General features: G+C 36.9%; 1 protein-coding gene across 4 annotated transcripts in view; it reads right to left on the reverse strand.

Moving 5' to 3' along the window:
• Positions 1-18,865, reverse strand: part of pax7b (paired box 7b) — a 77,669-nt gene that overhangs the window by 24,962 nt on the left and 33,842 nt on the right. For all 4 annotated transcript variants that reach the window (XM_007246352.4, XM_022677445.2, XM_007246350.4 and 1 more), the window contains exons 6-7: positions 14,618-14,783; positions 13,428-13,624 (exon numbers count right to left, since the gene is read on the reverse strand). In XM_007246352.4, coding sequence (XP_007246414.3) covers positions 13,428-13,624; positions 14,618-14,783 — 363 coding nt within the window. The remainder of the gene's footprint in view (positions 1-13,427; positions 13,625-14,617; positions 14,784-18,865) is intronic.

Raw genomic sequence — 18,865 nt, forward strand, 5'->3', positions numbered from 1 at the left:
AAACTGAAAACCTCTGGAATATAATCATGAAGAAGATGGATGATCACAAGCCATCAAACCAAGTTAAACTGCCTAAATGTTTGCACCAGGAGCAGCATAAAGTTATCCAAAAGCAGTGTGTAAGACTGGTGGAGGAGAACATGCCAAGATGCATGAAAACTGTGATTAAAAACCAGGGTTATTTCACCAAACATTGATTTTTGAGCTCTTTAAACTTTATAAATATGATCTTGTTTTCTTATATTTCTCATTTTCTGCAAATAAATGCTCTAAATGACAATATTTTTATTTGGAATTTGGGAGAAATGTTGTCCATAGTTTATAGAATAAAACAACAATGTTCATTTTACTCAAACATATACCTATAAATAGCAAAATCAGAGAAACTGATCCAGAAACAAAAGTGGTCTCTTCATTTTTTTCAGAGCTGTATATATGTCTGCAGCATGTTGCTGAGGTTGTTTAAATTTCATAAATAAAAAACGCTGTATAAGAATACACTTTTCAAGAGTTACTCTAAATTAACACAATTTTACAAATCTAGAGGAATGTTATTTTTTGCTTTAAGGAACTTTTTGCACATTTTATACAGTTTTTTATGTGGGGGTGTCCACAGTGCTGCTTAGTTAAGCTAAAAATAATTCTTAGTGTTTAAATAACACTTTTTTGTTATTAGATTTAACAAAGAAGTTTTGACGATTTTTCTTTTCAAATAATTTAGCCATTTAAAGTATTCCTTAAGCCTTTTATTTTTTTAATCATGCTATTTAAACATGACCATGCCTTTTGTGATAATTGTTCTTCTAAGAATGCAACTTTTGATATCAGTGACATTTCTGAGACTGAAGACACGTCAGCAATTAACTGTACTTTAACTTTCATTAATTATTTTTTATAACATCTAAATATTCAGTTAAAGCTAGAGGTACGGCTTAAGCTGAACATCCTGTTGTGGTAAAATATAACAGTAAATTAAGCAGTTATAGAAAATCTAAATGAACTGAAACATGGAATGAAAATAGAACATGAACCATGAACAAATCAACATATTAGAAACTCTTGGTCAACCAAACTTTTTCATCCAATACCAGTTTTTACTAAAATTGTCCACCCTGTGATTGTGTTGCACAACAGGAAAAAAAGCTAATTGAAAATTGAATTAATTAAGATGCTCTATGTGCAGTCTGAAGATATAAATATGATGTATGTATAATATATATTTTTTGCTTTGTCTTCAAGTGATGAGAGCCAAAATGCAGTGTTCTTATTAGGGGTGGGCGATACGGTCCTGGAATAAAATCATGATATTTCATGGTATTTTTGCGATAACGATACTCTTGGAGATATGACAAAACACTGAATTAAAATATATATATATATTTTAAGAATACGCTACTGCAACAAAATGAAAAATTTTATTTTATTTATTATATTACATACGATACGATATGGCACACGCCTAACTGAGATATTAAAAAATACAAGAAATGTATCAGATTTGTAACAGAATGATCCAGAATGTCATGATACTAATAATGTACTCCAAATATCTCCATATATCCAGCATTAAAGTAAAATTAATGATACTGGACAGATATAATCTGTCTCTAATAGATATATAATGGGGAAATGAGAACAGTGCAAGTTTTCTTTTGCTTTAATGTGATAATTAGGGGTAGGTGATATGTTCAGGGAATAATATAGTTCAGGATATAAAATTTTTTTAGCTATATTATTGTGTACAATATGATACGGCACACCCCTAGTTCTTATACTGACCCATATACAGATATATTCCATTGTCTGCCCACATCTGCAGCCAGCACTTGTTCTGCAGTGACACCTCGCCAACAGAACAGAGACCCACTGGACATGCGACAATTTACACATATAAGCCCCCTCCACCAGCAGAGTGGACACAGTGCCATTAAAATCCCAACAGAGAACCGAGAGAGGGGGGTGGAGGGTGGTTTTCTGGGGGCTGGTTGTGTGGTTGGAGTGGGGCCTGCATTCATTTGTATCTGTGTGACCTGAGAAACATACTACCTGTGATTAATACAAGCCGAGCATGGGGAGACTCCAATTCCACTCAGACACTCACACAGATCCGAGACGGAGAGAGGGAAGAGAGAGGAAGAAAGAAAGAGAGAGAGAGAGAGAGAGAGATGGAATAAATTCATGCAGAAAACATTCCGCCAGTGGGTATGATTTAAATTCCCTGATTTTCTTGGCAGCTTTCAAGCAGGTCTCATCTCTCTGTTTTTTTTTTTTCCAAAGCTTCTTACTTTTTAATTCTTGCCAAATTGAAACAGCATCTGTATTTAAGACGACTTCTAATTAACGAGCGCTTTTCCTCCCCTGCTCTCGGAGTACGGGGAGGGATGTAAATATGTGCATTTATTAAGGCTTTTGATTTTTTTTTTTTTTTTTTTGTCGATGGATGGAAGTCGGTGCCAGCTGACACCGTGCCCAGCGAGGGGCTTAATATGGCAGCCTTTAATAATAATAACAAATAAAAACTTCCAGTGAAGATGGTAGGAGAAGTCACCCTTTGATATACAGGCAACATGATATCATAATATACTTACATATATGTACAACTCTGAAAAAAAAAAAAACAAGAAATCACTTAAAAATTATATGTTTCTTTGATTTTACCAAATTGAAAACCTCTGGAATATAATCAAGAGGAGTGGCATTAAGTTATCCAAAAGCAGTGTGTAAGACTGGTGGAGGAGAACATGCCAAGATGCATGAAAACTGTGATAAAAAACAGGGTTATTCCACCAATATTGATTTCTGAACTCTTAAAACTTTATGAATATGAACTTGTTTCCTTTTTATTATTTGAGGTCTGAAAGCTCTGCATCACTTTTATGTTATGTCAGCCATTTCTTTTTATCTGCAAATAAATGCCATAAATGACAAATTTTTATTTGGAATTTGGGAGACATTTTGTCTGTAGTTTATAGAATAAAACAACATTTATTTTACTCAAACATATAATACAAAATGTTATTTGTAACAGTTTACACAAAGCTATGCTCACTATCAGAGTTTACAAGCTGGCATACTTTCTTTGGTTTCATTTGCACGTTGCCCACACTCCCAACCAATCACATGCATTATGCCTGTATACGTAATGCCTTCCGCAGTGAAGTTCATCCAGAATCCATGTGCGCAATGTAGTGGGCGAACGGCCTGTGTGATATCTACAACTACGTCACATTGTTCACCGAAGCCTCAGAAAGAAATGTGCTCCAGGTATTGACAAGCAGCTCCCATCCACTGGTGGTGCTATTTTACACACATATACACACAACAGTACAGCTACAACCATGCTGCAGCTTTACTGGCTCGTCTAAAAAAAACAGATTAATGGACAGAAACTCATACATAAACTGCAAGTCCTTCACATTCTACTATGGTTAGGTTTAGGTTAAATTCAGGTCATGGTTAACTTTTAGGATAGGGTTGGGTTTGGGTTAGTCTGGGCTGCGTCAGTAATTTGTGTATGTGTATGAGGGTCGAGCTATATTTAGTACACATTGTACTCACTCTAAAATAATGCTCATATAGGCTACATTCTCATAGCAGGTGAAAATGGCCCAAATTCAATTTTCATACTAAATCCGAGACTTTGGAATGTGCCCCATATCTGCGCTTCACATGAAGTTTCAGTTTCATCCCTTCCAGTATAACAGTTGGGCTTATCACTGAGAATTAGCTCAAGTTTGTGAAAAAAGCAGATGACATTTAGCCATAAACTTCATTTATGAGGTTTTAATTATAAACACTGAGTGGTCGCGACACAAGTTTTTTAACATTATTGAAACAGAAACATCAGTCCCAATACTTATGAGCTCTGTTACCTTTTTATCTCACAAATACATCCCTTCTTTACAGATGTTGCACATCCTTCTTTCCTTTTTCTCACATCCTTATTGTCTTCTTCTTGGTGTAAAAGTCGAAGTGATTTTCAATCTAGTTGTTCAGACACACTGCTCCAAATCGGATGCGCATTAAAGTGGTCCAAATCAGAAAAGAAATTGTAGTTTTTGTTTTTGCCATTTACATTATCACACAAATGACACATCTGCACAGAAGAATATATAAAATGTAAAAAATATGGATTTGGGATACAAATTTGGGACACGTTTACTTTCTGTGTAAATGTAACCTTATTTATTTTTATTTTTTGAGACCCGAATACATGCAGGTGCACAGGTGTCTTATCAGAAGCAGGAAAAAAAAGAAAACAGTAAAAAAAAATAGAGAGAATAGTGTGGAATACAGAGTGAGGGAGTGAGCCAAAACTCAATCATTTTTTTCTTCTATTCCTCTTCTATTCCTTCTTCCCTTTTCCTCTTCTTTTTCTTCCTCCTCTTCATCTCATCCTACCACCACCACCCCCTCCCCATACTCCAAACCACTCCACACACCTCCTCCTCCTCCTCACCCCCTCCAACCCCCACCCCTAAAAACATTTTCTTTTTTGGCAACCCCTGTGCAGGCTTCTTAAATATAATTCATCCAGTTTAAAGTGAGCGCAGTGCTAATGGGAGAGCGAGCGAGGTTTGAGTCCCCCCTCCCTTATCTCTAGCAGACAGTTGTCAGGAATCACTGGAGAGGCCTGGGCGAGCGCGCGGCGGCTCAGGCGCAGAGGCCTGGGGATATGGATCAAAGGGAGCGCTGGTGAGCACTGCTCTGCCTCTGATCCCCCAGCGCTGAGACCCAGCCTATTCGCTCTCCCTTCCCAACATCAAATGCTAGCCAGAGTTCCTTCATTCCAAAACACAAATCTTCCAACTGCAATGGAAGAACAAAATTACATTCTATTCCACCACACTACGCTTTTCCCCCCCTCCACCGCCACCTCCACCGCAGCCATCATCATCATCACCACCTCCTTTCCTCCTCCTTTTGACTTCCATTACCAGTTTAAGGATATGTTTGTTGTTCTTTATATATTTTTTGACAGGTTGTTTTTGCATCAATTTGAAAGCTCTACATAACTCAGTAATATATTTCTGTCTCTGTTTCCTATGTTTCATGTTTTGACAGCAGTAGCAGCTGCACTTTCCATTGTGTGCACATTTAAACTTTTCCAACATAAAGCCATATATCATCCATATATACAGCTCTGGAAAAAATTAAGTGACCACTTCAGTTTTGTTTTATTCTATAAACTACAGACAACATTTCTCCCAAATTTAAAAAATATATATTTTTATGTAGAGCATTTATATGCAGAAAAGTATAAATGGTTGAAAAAAAAAACACAAAAAAAGAGATGCAGAGCTTTCAGACCTCAAATAATGCAAAGAAAACAAGTTCTTATTCATAACGTTTTAAGAGTTCAGAAATCAATATTTGGTGCAATAACCCTGTTTTAATGACAGTTTTCATGTATCTTGGCATGTTCTCCTCCACCAGTCTTACACACTGATTTTGGATAACTTTATGCCACTCCTGGTGCATATCTCTGTATATTACTGCTGCCAAATAAAAAAAAAATCTGTTTTTTTTTTATTAAACCCTGTAGCCGCTCTCTACACTGAGTAAACAATTCTGCAAGAACAGAACAGTAGAAATGCATTATAATTAATTGTTTGGACAAAAGAAAAATCATGTTTTCTATTGACATCCATTTAACACTTTCAGATCTTGTAATTGTGTATTTTTTAAATGTTTTTTTTTGTTGTTGCTAATAACACTATGTAAGAGCTGTTGTCCATCAGAATAGACAATGAACCAGCCAATGAACAAGTTTAAAAACCAATGAAACAGTAGTACTAGAGCTATAGAGGCAAAGTAACAGCTAATTCTTACTCATTTTATGTGATTTATAACAATTTTTAATCATGTTTGTTACTGTTTAGGGATGGTTTATAAAAAATAAAAAGGTCATTATGACATATAAAATATTACACACAGGCCTCCAATGCAATGGAAATAAAACAAAACTACTGAATATTTTAGTTAATTGGATTTATTTGCTACATATATTTTATAGTAGAATATTAGAGTCTTCTTTTCTGTGCATTGAAGAAAACAGAAAACAGGATTGTTTTTTTTTTCCCATCACTGGAGATCTGATGGAAGTTCAGGTCTAAAAGGGTTAAAGTTAAGAACATTTTTGCCTTCTTCTGTAAAGTTAACCTTTTTGGAAAAACAAAAAAAATCAATCAGAGTTTTAAATGATCAATACTTATTAAGATGGCAAAATTGGTACGTATTTATATTAGTAACATTTTATATTTATAGAATTCTGACCTAAACACAGGCTAAAATATTAGATCTGAGTAAATATCCATTGGTTTTTGTGATACATTGAAACTGTGTGACTTTTTGATACCTTTGAAACTACTGTGACAATATTTACATATTGTTTTAACATTTTTCATTTTAATAAAGTGAGGAAAAATCAGTTTTCCGTGGTTCTTTAGCTTTTTAATGGAGATTAAGCCTGGAACAGGGCTGCGGTTGTCAGAAGGAAACTATTAGGGAGAACAGAAAGCGTATGAGTTATTCCATGTTCTGCAGAAGGGTGGTGAGAGAGTGTCTGGCTGGCGAACGCTGAGTGTGAACAGAGAATGTGCATCTGTTGGTATATTGAACCCAGCAGGATTTGGTTACAGGCTGGAAACCTGCCATCGGAGTGTGTTTACTGCGAAGCACGCAGTTCCCTCTACTGCATACTGATAACAGAGTGATCTGTCTGCACCTCACATGAATTAGAGCTGCAGATCACAGACCTGCAGATCACCACTGCTGTGCTACTGTTCCACCACAACAACAACAAACAACTACTGCTGGAATGCAGATCTGGGCTGTGACCGAAACGGCTCCGTATTTACTTTTTAGGGTACTACTGAGAACGTTGGCCATTTTTCTCTGAGTGTCCGAATCATAAAGTGATTTCGAGGGCACTATAAACTCCCACAATGCATCATGATTTATAGTAAATATCGCTGTATACTACGCAAGCTGAATGTGTCCCGAAATGCATTGGGAGCCACGCAACTAAGTAACAGCCAAACAGACACGCCAAACAGAACGGACTACGAGCCACCAGGGTTGCCAGATTGTTGCAGATTGGATTGTTGTTTGGATAAAACCAAGTCTCTGCGTAAAACGTGTTTAAAATCCCGTCAAAGCACAGCGTTTCCTCCAACATTTAGCATGAAACCACCCAATCTGGCAACACTGTTACGCTGTTAATTTCACTCGTTTCTCCGTGTAGTTCATTATTAATGTGAAAATGATGTTTGCAAACAACGTAAATGTTCAGCACAGAGCTTCACTAACTTTAATTCAGAGCTCAGGGGCTCCGAGTGTTCCAGCTGTCTAAAGCTCTGCCACTATAATCAGGAGCTCGCCAGTTCGAATCCTGTTTATGTAGCTTGCTATCGGCTACCGGAGCCCGAAGGAGCACATTTGGCCTTGCTCTCTCTCTGGGGGGGTAGATGGAGCACTTTCCCCACATCACTCCAAAGGGTGATGTCCATCAGCACAAGTCATCTGGGAGCTGATGTATAGGAACCGAGTTCTGTGATGCTACTCTGCAATGCTGCTACATCAGCAGCAGTTCGAAAAAGAGGTGGTGGCTGACTTTACATGTATCGAAGGAGGCATGTGCTATTCTTCACTCTCCTGGTGTTGAAGCATCACCAGTGATAGGGGGAGCCAAATTAATGGATTGGGTTTATGGAGTTTTAAACACAGTTCAGCAATTCAGGTGTTCATGCTTAAGCAACCAGAGCGGGAACATGCTAATAATAAGGGAGTGCTCAAATTAACCACTGTTTTCTCCACTACTCAGTGAACTACATAGTCTCTCCGTATATAGTGCTACACTAAAAAGGAGTAGGGAGCCATTGGATCACAGCCTTCATTAGTGAATACTAGAAAGATCTGTCAGACACATGTGCTCTATGTAAACATGTCTATAAGATAGCTCTCTATTAAACACTATTAAAAACAGAAATGAAGAGCGTGCTCTTGTTAACAACAGTAGGCCATTATATTGCTTTGAAAGGACCTGCCTTCAATTACTTTGCGGTATGAAGTCATGAATGGACTGATCTGTTGGGGAATATTCCAAAACCAACAAACAATAAACAAATAGCACAAAACAAGACGCTCTCTGTCCAATTAAATGCCTCTAGTCCTACACCATCAATCAAAGCTGAATAAAACAGTCTATCTAGTGGCATCCTATGTATAATAGCATATTTAAAGATGTTTGCTCTGCTTTATGTATTTGTTATATTCCTTTATAATATTTATAGTATTTCACACATAAATACACAAAATAGGGTCACACAGGAGGAACACATGCCAGATTGTCATGCAGTGACTTCAAATGGCAGCAGGTCATCATGGTCAGTGTCATGATAAATGATTTGTTGTCACGAGTCACATGTCCAGAAGGCCTGGTGTTATGGTGCGGGGTGCATTTACCTACGATGCTAGATAACCCTTAGTCTTTATAACAGGCACTTTGACAGGTCAACCAGTGGCACTACCTGTTCTAACAGAACAACGCTCCTCAAAGATTAATGGTACAATATATTACTGTAGGACACCATTAGGAACCTCTAAAACTCTAAACTGTAGAGATGTTGCATTACACCTACATTAACATTACACAAAACTTGTGTATGAGTTGCTCAATAAATATTGCCCATATCAGTATAAATGATTTTTAGAATTTTTTAAAAATAATTTAATTTATTGTTCCTGGCAACCTTTATCTTCCTTCCGAATAGCACTGCAATCAAACACTTGGTGCAACTATTTTTGGAACAATATCATTGACAGTGAGAGTATGTATGTATTAGGGGTGTGCCATGTCGTATTGTACGCAATTATATCGCCATAATTTTTTTTTTTAATATTATGAATGATATTATAACATGAAATATTGTGCCATATCACTCAACCCTAATTATCACACCAGGGGACAACTTTTTTACTTTTTATATCTGTCCAGTATCATTTATTTTACTTTAATCCTGGATATATGGAGATTTTTGGAGTGCATTATTATTAGTATCATGACATTCTGGATCATTGACTTCTATTACAAATCTAATCAAATTTCTTGTATTTTTTGTATATCTCAGTCAGGGGTGTGCCATATCATATCATATCATATTGGAAAATTAAGTGTAACAGGATGGAGCGGGATCGAACCCGCATCAGGACACAACTAGTAAAAAACGCCCTTATAAGGAGATAGGGAGCCCAAGAATAAACGGAAAAACGAAAACGGGCGGAATTTTAATTTATTTTTTTTTCTTTATCGTTTATTATAGTTCGAACTGTCATATTGTATGAAATAATAAAATATATTTTTATTTTGTTGAAGTAGTGTGTTCTTAAAATTTTTATTGAATTTCTTTTCAGTGTTTTGTCATATCGCCAAAATCGTGAAAATACCATGAAATATTGTGATATTATTTTAGGGACATATCACCCACCCCTAATATGAATATTACTTTCTTACAGTTTAACATATTATATATGATCATTTTTGTATCAATATTTTATTGCTAAACAGTTCCATTACGATAATTTATTCTGATAACTATTTCTGAACAGTTTGATTTTTATTGCACTATTCACTATTGCGCACTGTGCTGAATAGTAGGAGGGGGTGATGTTGAAAGAAACAGAAAGGATGTGACAGATTATGGAGAAAATCGGGCTGTACAAAAACAAGCTTGTATGGGGCAGCTCCGTGGCCTCCCTACAGCTGAGAAGAAGAGAGGCTATTTGGTCTTGTGGGGCACCGCCGGCTCTTTCATGGACATTGAAGCACAGTGTGATGGTTGGCCTGAACTATGATACTCCTGTCAAAAAGGACATTAATTTTTCCCACAATAAGGGCCTGATGGACTAGCCACATGTGCCATGTGGACGAGGGTGAAAGGGTAAGAGTAAGGCAGCAGGAGGGGGAGATCAGGGGGAGACAAGTTAAAAAAAATAGAGATGGAGGGGAAACAAGCACCTCAAGCTGAATCAGAATCATGCAATGTTTAACAATACTGTCCTTATAATTACCAGAATATTACTGAATTGATCATTACATCACTTTAACTAATTTATAATAATACACTCTCTCTTCTTGTTCTTTTTGACACTGTCACTCAAACGTATTGCATCTTTGAAACATACATTTTACAAAAGAAATCAGTGTAAAAATTATTAATTCCAAGCTATTTTAAAACTGAACCATTTCTGTTGGTCTATTTGAAAGACAAAAGAAAGGACGAAAAAAAAAATATATATATATATATATATAGTGATACAACTAAATATAACAAAAAATGTTGCAATGGGTGTGAAAACTACTAAAACACCAAAAATGTGTAGGGCTGGGTGCCTTCAGGACCAGGCTTGAAAAATACTGATGTATTGCAATACACAAGGTTTAAGAATTCATATTACATTCTGACAACATTAAAAACACTGTTTCGCTGTAAAATGTGAAGGTAAATCAAACTAAATAGATAAAATAATTAGCTGCATAGTGTTTTGAGCTAATTCAACTTACTTTTTTGTTTCGCCTGTAGGATATTTACAATGTTAAAAGTGTGGATTGTAATCTAAGTTAAAATGGTAAAGTAACTGATTGCTTCACCTAGTTTATATTTCTTAGGTCTGAATCTCAATTTGATCAACACTTTAGGCTACATTCACATTTCTATTCTCAATAATCATTTAGTTTTTTTTTTGTTTTGTATAGTATCTTGATAGTTACATTTTAAAATTTGAATTGACCTGTTTTAGTCTGTAATGTCTGTAATTTTGTGTGAAATGCACATACATATATCCAAAACTTCTTTAAAAGTTAAGTCAGTTTTTTCTTCTATAAATATTCTTTTTTAAAGATTTGGAATGTTTTGTATGACAGCGACAATACATGTTTTATATGTACAGAAATCTAGATAAAAAAATCTAGATATTTAGCATTATGGCAGCAAACTACAAAAATATTAAAAGTTGCCAAATATCTGCAAACAAAAAAAAAACATTTTCAATGTCTTTTAAAATTGTAAAATATAAAGAAAAAAAATTAAGGCCCTTTTTTAATAGAAAAATAAGCCTACCCATATTGAATGTGGCTTGAATAGGCAGAATGGTAATCCGCAGTGTAAAACAGGGGAGGTTATTTTATCTTTTTTTCTCTTTTATGGCGCGAGGAAGGAGTCATTTCCACAGCGGGCTGGGAACAGTCACATTAATAAAAAAGCCCGCCATGTTCCTGATATTTATGCAGGTTTGCAGCAAGAGCATTAGGCCTTAAAGCCCCTCCACTATGATTAACAATCAAACATGCTGAGAAATGCCTGTGTTATCCCCCAACTCTCCACTACAAGAGAAAATCTCTTTTTTGTCATCAAATCCCTAATTCTTTCTTCGCCACGGAAAAAGAGTAATACCAGTTTCCAATCTGCTTTAAGAAATTTCTGGGTGCGCGTGTGAGTGTGCGGTTAGGGGGGTAGCGATAAAACGTGTGTGAACGAGGGGGTAATTGCGGACAAACTCGGCATTGAATTTCATTTTCAACTCCTTATACACCATTTCAATCTTATTTTATGCTTGTTAGTCAGATCTTGTTGCTTATGGTGGGCAGAGCTGCCCGGCCCTGCTGCGTAATTGCTTATAATTTACTCCTCACTGCTGACTGGCATCAATATTAGCCAGATTTTCTCACACAGGAATTCACCCCAAACAGAAGACTCCATTTAAAACACTCATTGTCTGAGGAAGAAGAACAGCATTCAGTTTTTTTTTACAGCAGACTAAATCCTTTACATCCTTTCTATTCAGAGTCAAAGTGCAACGAGACAAAAGCAGACTTTATATAGATATTGCAACATACTGCTAGACAGACTGTTCACAGAAATGGTAAAGTTAAAGTTATAATGTAACGTTTGCATTAGGATTAAGCAAGAGTGTCACAATAACTCCTTTTCTTTTTTTTTTTTGATAATATGTTGCGCAAAAAAAAACAATTAATGGTTAATGATACAGCTGTCATTTTATGGCTGATGTAACAAATATAATTAAAGTATGATAGCAGACCAATACAATAATAGAACTTTAACCCTATAACAGGCAGGAAGTTTTATCAATTGTCTGCCAGATATTACATGCAATATCTTGAGGATTCCTATTCAAGAATTACATATAAATGTTTATTTTATATTTGATAGAAATATTTTTAAATACTGAAGTAAATCTGCAACCATCAAAATATAATGAATAATCATAAGATTAACTATTTCCCTTAATACAAATGAAATATATCATGTCCTCCAAGCCTTTTGTTTTGATACAGTTGTCTAGTTTTTATATCTATTTTCAAATTGAATAATTTGGGGTTGATTCCTCTTAAATCAACTGATAATTATTAGAATAGTGGATTTAGAGAGAGAGCAGGCAGATTCCGCAAAACCCTCACATTTTTTTAGAATGTAAATAACTTTACATAATTATTTTACTGCAGAGAAAAATGGTTTTGTATCAACTACACATGTGGACCATATATAGGCCAATGATGTGTACTATGTTTTTCTTCCAATTGACGCACTGGTCAATGTGAGGCTCAAAGTTCATTCAAATGTAACAAACATGCAAAGAAACACATTGAAAGACATCAAGGTCAGCAAAAATGACCTTATGAGGTCATGTCTATATATTGTACGTTTAGTAACTCAGAAAACCTAAATTTACCTAAATCACAACTTAGTAGACGATAGAAAATGTTGAAAAAAAACAAGCCGTCTGTAGACCGACCCAAGCCACTGGCTTTAGCTAACCAAGCTAAAGCTAAAAAAAAACACAGCCACAGTACTTTCCAACTGCTGATTAGTTTGTTACACTTAATTAGAGCATCTTGACTTTCTTAAACATACATTAACTCCAGAAAATTACTTGCAGACAATTAGATGAATAGGCTAATTAGTTTGGTGTGATTATTTCTTTTCTTCGAGAGCCACAGAGCTGCTGGTTCCCTTCCCTGCTTTCATTATAGAGCGCCGGATTTGTTCTCTGCAGGGTATCCGTTATTGTTCCGAACCGGAGCTCTAATGTCTTTTGAATCAGACTATTATTACTTGTTTTAATTAGGAGAGTGAGTGAAACAGAAGAATATTAATTACAAAACATTATCTTCAAAACTCCTCCGTGGCACAAGAGGATATCCACTATTTAAGAGGAATTCTTTAAAAAGAACTTCTAAGTCTGCCCGGCACCCGAGAGACGCGCTTAATCGCGAAGCAGACATGGCAGCAAACAAAGCACATGCCCTTTTATCTGCAGAGAGGTCTCGTAATTCCACTTGAGAGACTCCTTGACGACTCGCTATAGAGAGAAATATTTACACACTTTGGTCGATGACCCTTACTAACCTGCGGAGAGAGCCCATTGTTGACGGGGTTCATGGGGTTGCTGGAAGCCGACTGGCTCATGAAGCTGTCGGTGTAGCTGGAGAAGCTGTGGCGATTGGACGAGAGGCCGTAGGCGGAGCCGCTGTCGCTGGAGAGGCCGCCCTGGTGCATGGTGGAGGGGGGCAGAGGCTGCGGCCTGTGCACGGTGCTGGTGCCATCTGCAGAGAGCAATTACAGTTATTAATGTGCCCATAACTGCAGGCTGTTACACCAACCCATTCAACACACAGTCATTCATAAAACCTATAGAGCACCTTATGGATGCTGTAAAATTAAAGTAACAATTACATGCAATTGCATGTTAATAGTCATGCTATAACAATGGTATAACAATGAACCTAATAGTAGTAGTAGAAGAGTTTATGAAAGAACTGCAAATATATGCAAGTATGCTTGTTCAGTAGGTTCTTGTGTGTTTTTGCATCATGTTTTTTAGCCCGATGCTATCTTCCACTGCCAAAGTTCCATTCCAATATTTAAGAACATTTTAACCAAGATCGACTAAATTACCCAGATATCTTTCTGTTCTTCTTGTTCCACAAACTCAATAAGAACGCATAAGTTGATGACTTGACAATAACAACGAATGAATATATACAGAATTCATTGTGAATTTAGTGCTCATGTGATGGAGAAGATGCAGATCAGACCCAAAATTTGAGTTCTGTTTTAAAAATCTAAAGTTTTTAGCTCATTTGATTAAAATATATGTTATGATGTAAGCCTGGTGTACCGTCCTGTGTTAACCTTAACTAACCTGGTTAGCTTTAGATAAAAGGGTGGTATTTCATTCTTGGTATTGAGAAGCATCCCAACTCAATCTGTGCAGTAGGAAATCTAGGAACTAATATAATTACTATGACACTAATCGTATTACACATGTATAACACATATGAAAATTTGAACTGCTACAGCTATAGAGATACATGTGTAAATGAAATGAAAATATGAAAAAAAATGAAAATTTAACTCAAAAATTTAACTCAAAAATTAATACACATGTATATGCACTGCTGTAATTTATCTGCAAAAAGGTTTAGCATTTGACTAGATCTGCTTTAGTTAATCAAGATAACTTACCAGCAAGATTATATCTTATTCACATCTAAGCACCTTTATTCAGTGAGTTTTACAGGAAACGTCTGACGTACCTTGTGACAGTGTGGTAGAAGGGTAAGTGGGCTCGGGCAGCTGGTACGTGGGCAGCGTGGGCATGCCTGTTCCTGGAAAACCTCCTGGTAACAGGTGGTTGAAGGCAGCCAGCTGATTGGCTCCAGCTTGCTTGCGCCACCTGGCTCGTCGGTTGCTGAACCACACCTGCACATAAAAAAGCATGATTAATGAACAGCAACAAGAAAAGTAAAGAACACAGAGAAACATAAAATATTTTATTTCTAAAATATCACCTACTATTACAATTAGGAACATTAATAAAACACGACAAAGAAATTAGCAAAGAGCAGCACAATATTATTGTGGTTTCAGACAGTCACTGAATCGTGAGCCATTTAAAACAAGAGGCCAGCCAGTAACCTGCTGTATCAGGCCGGGGCCCGGGGCCCGGGGCCTGCCCCTGTGTATGCAAAAGAGTGAATGACATTGATCTATGCCTCTGAGGAGCCATTCTTCAGACTTTAATACACTGGCACTGCAGTTAATCTACTGTTGTTTTTCAAATGGGCTCGGCTATTGTGCGAGGTAGTGAAAGAGGGGGACAATGGCCCCTCGGTGAATCAGGACACAAAAAGAGGGCGTCCCTTTTAAACAGCTCCTGCAGAATGACGCTTTCAGCCAGGGCATTGATCAAGGGGGCTAGAGCAGACATACTGTAGGAGCACACACTCTTTATCTCTCCCCCTTTAGCCTCTATAGCTCCTCTTCAAGCTTTGTACACAGAATCATTCAGTCAAAGCCTTTTTATTTTAAAGTGAATTCCGTAAAGGGAATTCTATGTATTGTTAGCTGCCTTATATTAATTAGATAAAAGACAACTCTGAGCAAACATATATTGTTGTTGTTGTTGTTGCCATTTTGAGTTAAACTCAATAAAAGTTAATACATGTGTTTATTTATATAGATGCTACACTGCTGTAATCCATCTGCATCAGTGAATATTTTAGCAGTAATTACATTGTTGTTGCATGATTATTAATGTGAAACTACACCGATTCATACAGATAAAAAAAAAATTGCTATACACTTTTTGGAACTCTCTTCTTTTCTAAATTTTAGGTTTTGAAACGATCTGGAATGTAATTGACCTCATAACACTTAATTACTTAAAATGCTACAAATAAAGTTTTAATCTAGCAGTTTTTTTCATATATTAAAAAACATAACAAATGGATTATTTAAAATACTTAAAAAATGATTTACATTGATAGTTTTTACATGTTATGTAAATTGTAGAGACACCTTTTTGCTACTATGCACCTGGAACAATGTATTTACAGATATTTATCAGACCCTGCATTTTTTTGTATTTAGATTATTTACATTATTATTTTCTTAGATTAATAATTTATGTGTTTTTATAGAAATTGCTGTTTTAAATTTTTTTTTTCATTTTATTCATGGCTTGTTTGTACCTGTTTGATTTAAATCTACTTTATTTCCATTTATTTATTTTATTTCATACTTTATTTAATATTTTATTACTCTACTACCACTTTTTTCTCTTTTTTATGTCTTTAACTTATTTTATTGTTGATTATAGTTTTTACTGTAAAGAACTTGTATTGTAAAGAAAAGTGTAAAAAGTGGTTTAAAGTAAAGTTATTTATTATAATTAATATTTTTTATTTGTATGTTTTTTGCTGCAGAGCTTTGTTGCTATCAACTGGATAACTATTAACAGATGCAAAATAAAAACCTGATATTTTTCACTCTAGACTCAGGACTAAGGATCTGTTCATTAAAAAAAAGCTCTTAAAGATCTACCAAACCAGCAAAAGCAGATTCTTCACGTTCTTTACGGAACTTCTAGGCGGAACTAAATCATCAGATGAAGGAACGGAAAGATTGAGCTGTAATGTGACTCAGCCTAAAGGCACAGAAACACCCATCTCTGGCGTCATAAATTACCCTTATTAACACACCAGGGGGCTAATTAATGGTTCTAACTTGTGGTTAGGAATTACCAGCATGTGTTAAATACCATAACCACATCACCGGTGCAGCTCCGCACAACATCAAAAGAACTCTCAAGTTTCATTCCTTCTTCCGTACATCAGATGTTTACCATCTCAGCAGCACGCCCCGAACACTGCCCTCCCCTATCAGAGCACAGCTCGCTACGCCATTGTTAGCTTTGGCAACTCTAAGACCCTCAGCACAAAGCTAGTAGTCCCACGTACTTGAGTTCCACTTACTCTACATGTAGTAGGTGAGGATGGGCCTTGGTATTAGCGAGGAAAGGGAAATAGCCCAGGGCATTAGCACGTGCGTATCTGAGCATAAGAGGCTAGAGTGACTGCTCTGGCACTCAGTGGCCCTCATAAGAAGCTTGGAGGAAGTAGACCATGCTCAATGCTCCACTCAGCAACCTGGTGACAAAGGCACCTTGAGCGGGATTTTCTCTCTTCTGCTCTCTCTAATTCCCCACTTCTCCTCATTTGCCTGTCAGAGGAGGCACACGCAGCGCTCCACACAGCTGAGACAGCAAGTGGGTGCTGGGAAGTCAGTAGTTCTCTGAAGAGCCCCCTAAAGAATGAATGGGAGGTATAGAGCAGGACATTTAGGACACAGGACAGATTCAACTATGGTGGATTGACCTTGTATGGCCTAAGCATGCTGCTAACTGCACTATGTAACTTTGGTAAAGCAAGAAGGACAACACAAAGAATAGTGCATAACTGTGCTACTACACTGTTGAGGCATAGGGTTGGTGCTAGTCATCAACATTCATAGAAATAATTAAGATATTGTAGCAATAATAAACTCTTTTTCTGGTAAAATATATTCAAAGATTCTACTTTTTCAATTCAACAATGCAGTAGCAATTTTGCAATTTTGCAATAAGCAACTTTTGATGATATTCTGACTTTATATTCATTGCCAGGCTAAATGGCCTGAGTATCATGTCCCATGATTTTTTCCATATCTGATGGAAGCTAAACAACGCTACACTGTTCTGCTTTATACGGGAAAAGGCCTCCTACATTTAAAATGGATGTAGTTTCTGCCAAATTGGACAATTCTAGCCAGATGTCACCGGTCACAATCATTACCACCCACTGCACTGTCCACTGTAGGTGGTAATACCTTTTGTGTTTTTTTTTTCCAAATTCAAATGTGACATCAAGGAATGTGTGGATTGAGAAATGTGATGTAATGCCCACACAAAAGGGATTGGGAAATGAAATGTTTCATCCATTTGGCAATCATTATTATGCTTAGCTTAGCTCTGACAATTCAAGTTGCCTTGCCATGAGCACACTGTCTAGTGTTCCCAACCTCCCTCACAAGACAGCACCTCACAACTTCACAATACAGATGTGGGCATTTCTAAGCCATCCACTGAAGTAAGACTACATTGTCAATTTAAATACTGCTGTCCCGTTACTTTTGTATACGACATAAATTCCACATATACCTTTTAGACACTGTTTTTTTTACATTAGTTTGCATGATTTTTGGGTAGAAAATATGCTACCTGTACTGAAGCCTGCCTCAAAAGATTTAGAGAATCTGCCCTCCGGTACAAAGATACTATAAGTGGAAAAATTCAATATATCCTCAATCACCTAGCAACGCAGGATGGAGTGATGGGAAAGACAAAAAGAAAGAAAGCAAATGGAAGACAAATCTGATTGTTCTGTGTTTTTTCCACATGAGAGATGGCAGTTGAGGCCAGCTGAGGTACACTGGCTCTGGCAACCATCCTCATCCAATATCAATCAGCAGGGTAGTCCTATCAATTCCTCCACCTCTCTCCCTTTCTCTCTCGCTCTCTCTCTCTCTCTCTCTCGTTTTCTTTCTCAATCTCTCTCGGCAGTGACTGGACGCACGGCGACTATATGTCTTCCTAGGATTACTGCACATGGGTGGGGGAAATGGGCAGTGGGCACGCGGAACGTTGAGGAGTAAAACCTGGCTAACGTGATTGAATTTCACAGCAAAAAAGTAGAACATAGCAGCGGCTGAGAGGCGTAAAAAAGCCCCACATCAATCTCAGCGGCTGTATGGAAAGGGCTGGCAGACTGATGGTCCGGGGGCACGGTGAGCTTGGTCTGACTGTGGCTGGGGTGATGTTAGGGGCAGGCAGGCAAGTACAACCTCACAAAGGTGTGAGGTCACTGTGTGATAGAGGATAGTAAAAACAGGCCTCTCTGTAGGAATGCCTTCTGCAAACCTGATTTTACTGCACCCATATGTTACGGATGGATTGAGTAATGCTA

The sequence above is a fragment of the Astyanax mexicanus genome, chromosome 13 (genome assembly GCF_023375975.1).
Source record: "Astyanax mexicanus isolate ESR-SI-001 chromosome 13, AstMex3_surface, whole genome shotgun sequence".
Lineage (NCBI taxonomy): Eukaryota > Metazoa > Chordata > Actinopteri > Characiformes > Acestrorhamphidae > Astyanax > Astyanax mexicanus.